General features: G+C 39.1%; 1 protein-coding gene across 1 annotated transcript; it reads right to left on the bottom strand.

Annotated features, from left to right (window-relative positions):
• Positions 1 to 2,200: 2,200 nt before the first annotated feature.
• ido1 (indoleamine 2,3-dioxygenase 1) lies at positions 2,201 to 5,048 on the bottom strand. The gene is made up of 10 exons (XM_024274716.2): positions 4,825 to 5,048; positions 4,244 to 4,339; positions 4,052 to 4,171; positions 3,833 to 3,951; positions 3,701 to 3,715; positions 3,502 to 3,601; positions 3,276 to 3,393; positions 3,156 to 3,207; positions 2,906 to 3,054; positions 2,201 to 2,817 (listed from the first exon to the last, which is right to left on the bottom strand). The coding sequence occupies exons 1-10, from the start codon at positions 4,912 to 4,914 to the stop codon at positions 2,441 to 2,443; spliced, it is 1,236 nt and encodes a 411-aa protein (XP_024130484.1). The 5' UTR covers positions 4,915 to 5,048; the 3' UTR covers positions 2,201 to 2,440.
• Positions 5,049 to 5,588: the final 540 nt, after the last annotated feature.

Below are 5,588 nucleotides of genomic sequence, written 5' to 3' on the forward strand. Positions count from 1 at the left end.
TGTCTGTTTACCGTTGGGTTGTCAGGGAGTCCGCTACATACATGGCAATAAGGAAAGGGATTATTTGCTTTGGCTGTGGAAGAACGCTCTAATCAGATCACCATAATATGAACAGGCTGTTTTTCCTCCCCACCACCCATCTCTCCACTACACCCCTGTGTAGATTCTGTTGACCTTTCGCCTCCTATCTTGAGACCTTACTGTTTCTTCATTAGCAAAGAAAAACATAATGAATGGAGTAAATGTTTTGGCGAATAATCCAAAAACCATTAGCTGTTGCAAGATAATCCAACATATGTGATTATTTTCTTTTTGTCGTTTTTTATGCTGACCAGCATGTGAAAAGCAGGATGAGATACAGAAGATTGTTCACATTGAGGGAAACTGTTGTGTTTTATTTCTCTTTTTTTGTCTTATCAGATTTTTTGAGGCTGTTATTGTAATGAAAAACCAGTGGGGATGAGCCAGTGAAGGTGAAGATTACACAGCATGAGCCATTCATGACACAATTCATCCCTTCATTGAACTGGGTTTTCCACACACTCAGTCCAGGAAGTACTGTAGGGCATGTGAGGGCTGGATGTGGGTTGAAGGAGGAAGGCAGAAGAGCTGAGGTAACCATTCAGACAGGTGATGCATCTCTGTTGTCCATTGTTCATTGTGCTTAGACACGACAACCTGCTCATGAAGCTGTGCTGCAGAGTTAAAACTTGACAAAGGATGATTCATTTTAGCCTTGGACAGGTTATGTTCTGGCCTGTTAGCACTTCGATGTGAGCAGTGTGGATTTCAGGGCGTTTATAGAAGGCAATATTTGATAATGAATATGTGACTGCATTGTTACCAGGTCACTTTTGCTGGTGTTGCTCAGTAGCTGGTGTTTCTTTTGCATCATTAGCCAATGTTCTCTGTTAAAGAATCTGAAAAGTCCTTCCTCTCTTACAGCTTAAGTTGCCTTTTTCTGCCCCACCATGGCTTCCACAGGTATTGCACTGTACTAATATGAATGTGAATGTAATAATTTAAACAGCTAAAACTAACAGTTAAAATGCAGCAACAATTTGTACAAAAATGTATAAAACAAGACTAGTGCCAGACAAAAGTATATTTATTGTGAATGGAAAGCTTGTTTGAACGGTCTAAGTTGCCTTTTGAAAGTGCCAGAATACAGTGAGCATAGAGAAAGTGGGAGTTCTTTCCACAGTTTGGGAGCCACAGCTTTAACTTGTGTGCCACCCTAGGTATGTTTACATAAAAAGTGGGGTCATCTGGACCCCACAAAACAGCGCGCTGAACTTTTTTTTCCCAGGATTTTTTATCTTCACTGGTGTCTGTGGCAGACATGAAATCCTTTCCACCTTTGTCATGGGAGGGATCACACAATAATGTAGGGTGGGGTCATCCGGGGCCCATAAGATAGCACAAGAGTTTTAAAAGAGCAATTTCCTTAAGTTTTAAAGTGTGTATTGGGGACCATCAGGACGTTTTGTCCTGAGGATCTCAGGATTCCGGAGGGGGGTATAGGGCTGAATGAGGTCTGAGACATTGGAAGGAGCTTGTCCATGTAGGGTTTTGAAAATCAAGACCAATAATTTAAAATGTATTCTAAAGCTGACCAAAAGCCACTTTAAAGAGACTTTAAAATAGAGGTAATGTGGGCTCATTTGTTTGTGCGCATTAGAAGCCTAGCAGCAGAGTTCTGGGCCAGCTGCAGACGGTTTAGACAGTTAAACAGACTGTTGTATCAGTCTAGGCGTGAGGACATGAAAGCATGAATGATAATCTCTAACTAAAGTTTAGATCATAGATCTGAGTTTAATATGTGCACTTGGAAATAGCAGTTCTTTAGAGCTGTTTAGAGTGATGCTCAAGGGACATCGCTTCATCAAAGACTTGAGGCTAGGTTTCACCAAATGACTCATCACCTGGTTTCTATTTAATGTCAGGGATGGCACTGTCTTGGGCAGGAGTCGGCAACGTTTAGCAGTAAAAGAGCCATTTGGGCTTGTTTTCTTCTGATCAAAACCTAGAAGGAGCAGCACAGTCTTACTGTAGCCTTTAAGAAATTTGGATTTGCATTCATTACCTTCTTTAGTTTGCCATGTTTATTTATTTATTTATTTTTTTTTTTACACTTAATTTAAAATTCCATTAGCATTGTTCTGAGGCCCACATGTGATTAACCAAGAGAAATCAGAACCCTGAAACATTTTTGTTTATTTCATTTATTTTACATTAAATAAGAAATTGAGTCCTTTGGAAGACAGTAGGGCTGGCTTGGCTTGCATTTCGATGAAAGACTTGATCATATTTGTTTAAACTCCATGTAGGACAAGCAATCAGTCATTTTGTTAATCATTACAATATCCAATTTGATTTGTTGTCAAGGACTTACTGCCCTTTGTGATTCCAGTTTCCCTCTCCTTGGCAGTGCTACATCTCAACTTGTCTCAGGGATAAACGCATCTTTAGTGTGGTCCCTCACTGTTTTTAGGAAGTTCATGATGCCGGAGCCACCGGTTCCCCTCTCCTCAAGTGCAATGGGGGCTTTGGCGATTGTTTCGTCTTCCAGGTCTTGGCTCTGCTTTCGTAGTTGCCGGGTGCGTGCAGCAGGTACAGTGATGAATCGACTCACAACAGTGATGTGGTAGTTGCGTAAAGCCAACAGCTTTGATACGCAGAGATGATAGGCCTGCTTAAGAGGCTCACAGTTGTGCTGCTGGACAAAACTCTTTAAGGATGGTTGATGAGAGATGTCCTGAATCAATTGCTTATGTGCAGGTGGCATGTAGTCTCTCATGCGGTTTAGAAAGGAACCTGACAAACAAACAAGACACAAGTTCATTGCAGCCAATGGATCATATTTATTTCTAGCTATTATTAGAAAAACAGTGAACTGGCTTACTGCTACTTTCTTCATGTTTGATGCCAAGAAGCTCATCAAAGCAGTGCAGCAGACTGCTTTGTGCTGCACTTCCTCCAGAATATTCCATTGGCTCTTTCTGAACCCCTTCATATATTAACCCCTTTGGCATGGAAGGGTTGTCTTTCCACCTAAAAGTACACATTCTGACCTATTACCTAGGCAGGCATACTGGCATTAAAACCAGCTTTAACTGTAACGAAACAATTTAACAGAAAAATTATTTATCTACCCAGACAGGAAGATTCTTATGATGCCATAGAAGACCGAAGGCTCCACATACACTAAAAAAATATATATATATTAATTGAGGCAAACTTGAATGGCTGTTCTTATATTTCTGAATCAATACCATGCATCAGTTTGAGTGCATCAGTCATATCCTGTATAGCTTGGCTGATGTTCTCCAAGGCTCTGGCCACAGCATTGGTGTCACCACACCTGACACCATTAATGACAACAGGAATGTTCTATAATAAAGGTACACAGTACCGTTTATTTAAGACTTTCCCAGGTATATTTCTAGACAATTTGTGCTCATGACATGATGTGAGCTCTTTGTGGAATTTTTGTTTCACCTTAATTGCAGGAACTGCTGCCACTTCCACCAGCAGAGTGACCAAGAAGAAACCTCTGACACTGTCTCCACCGGGCAGGCTGATTAACAACTCCAAGTTTCTGTGTAGTGCCAAAGAAAATCACTGATAAATATTGTGCAATTTCCAAAAAAATATAATTTTAATTGAAAATAAATGAAGTAATTAATGATGTACTTACTCTATGCTGAAAGGCCTGGGAAGAGAGATTTAAGGAGGAATTTAGAACAAAAAAGGGGGGGATTGAAAGGAAAAGATGTTGGTGTCATATGTAATCTGATCAAAACAATGGCAAGGAATTAAGTGACCGTACCCCTCTGGATCTTTCTTGCTCCAATTTGCCAGTACGCCATCTGCGTGGGTGAGAATTGGGGGAAGTCCTAAGCTTTGTGACACTTTCCAAAATGGAACAGCCAGGTTGCATGGTAGTTTCTTAAATGAAAAAAAAAGAAAGATAAGACACAAACAAACTTGCTGACAAAAAATATAAAGTAGTTGAAGATATGAGAGGAAAAGAGCAGAGCAAAGTTACCTCAACTGTGTCTTTTTCTCCTTCCTGCCAAACATAACCCATGGTCATCATGCTAAGAACCAGGTGTGCCAGCCGTAACTCCTTTTCATTTTGAAGAAAGTCACAGCTCAGCATGGGCATCTGATGATGAAAAGCAACTCTAAACAATCTCTCCATTAAAAGAAGTAGAAAACTCTTTCGTAATTGTTTTACCTTGTTGATCTGAGAGCGCAGCTCATGGCTTTCCACAAGCTCTGGGATGTGGAGGGCGATATCCATCCATGGTTTGTAATGAGGTGGAAGTTCTTGCTGAAAAATGTGCAGTTTCGGCAAATAACTAAATCTGACTAAAAGTTAAAGAATACTAAGACAAAATATGATGTAAAACCGACAACACTGACAGAGATGTGCTAACAAAACTGTGTTTTTAGTTGTTTTATCAAGAGTACAGTAACCTTAAACTTGATAAAAATGTAAAAGGAAGAAGTGGGTTGTAAAAAAAACACTATTTTCTGCTTGGTGTAGTTTAGGACAGGTAACAGAACAAACAAAACTCTCTGACAAGTTTTATCTCTTCTATTTTACCATTCAGAAAAAAAACAACATAGTTTAACAAACTATATTTATATTTACCTGTGTTTCAATATCTATTTATGCAACTCAGTTTATTGTCATTTTACATGGAAAGTCCTGTTTTTTTATTATTCTACTCAAACTCTCTTTCTTAGAAAGCTGAATTTCATTATAACTGTTGGGTAATGATTACAAAAATTATCAAGAACTTTTACACCTACCAGAGGCTCCTTGAGGAGAAAGCCAAAGTCTTCAGAAACTTGGTAGGGCTCCAGAGAAAAAGTTTTGGGGTTGGATTCAGCAGAAGCCATTGAGAAAGTTTAGGAAGAGAGAGGAGAACAAGCACTGAGGCAGCAACAATCCTTTCTTTGAGTGTCTGACTGACTCAAGAGACCCCAATCTGGAACTGGAATGGACTCTGACACTAGCTGCTGTTATCCATGGTTGTAGCTTACACAACATTTTATTCCTACATTTACTATTGCACAATGTCGAGTAAAGTGTAGCAAATCAATACCTGGCTTTACTTTGCAAATGTGAAAAAATGCATCACTGTGATCTTTGATAAATGAATGAATGAATGAAGAAGGAACTAAAAAAAAGAATAAGAACATTTGAAGATATGGTTATTGGATTTATTGTCTGTTTGTGTGTGTATTAATTGCAAGGAATGTTAAAAACTCAAATTAAAGACTTCATCTTTTACCAGCTATTCAAATCGGGAATACAACTTTTTATTGGGAATTTCTTGAGTATGTTTCATATTCACACCCATCAGATTAATATGCGTAATGATTTAAAAAAATGTTTTTTTCGTAAACCGTATCACAAAGAAAGAAACACCTAAACTGGTGTTCAGATTTTGTAGTTTATTTTCTAATAATTGTGTCTTCACCCTGCAGCTGCCCACAGTGGAGGATGTGGCAGAACAAAGGACCTTGTCCAAGTTCAGGGCCATTGTGACAAATCCTTTACATCCCCTGCA

Source organism: Oryzias melastigma, linkage group LG9 (assembly GCF_002922805.2).
Source record: "Oryzias melastigma strain HK-1 linkage group LG9, ASM292280v2, whole genome shotgun sequence".
Taxonomy (NCBI): domain Eukaryota; kingdom Metazoa; phylum Chordata; class Actinopteri; order Beloniformes; family Adrianichthyidae; genus Oryzias; species Oryzias melastigma.

Coding starts and splice junctions, on each gene's coding strand:
- ido1 (XM_024274716.2), bottom strand. CDS start 4,914: ATGGCTTCTGCTGAATCCAACCCCAAAACTTTTTCTCTGGAGCCCTAC. Junction 4,340..4,824: donor TTCTCCTCAAGGAGCCTCTG/GTAGGTGTAAAA, acceptor CACATTTTTCAG/CAAGAACTTCCACCTCATTA. Junction 2,818..2,905: donor CAAACATGAAGAAAGTAGCA/GTAAGCCAGTTC, acceptor TTTGTTTGTCAG/GTTCCTTTCTAAACCGCATG.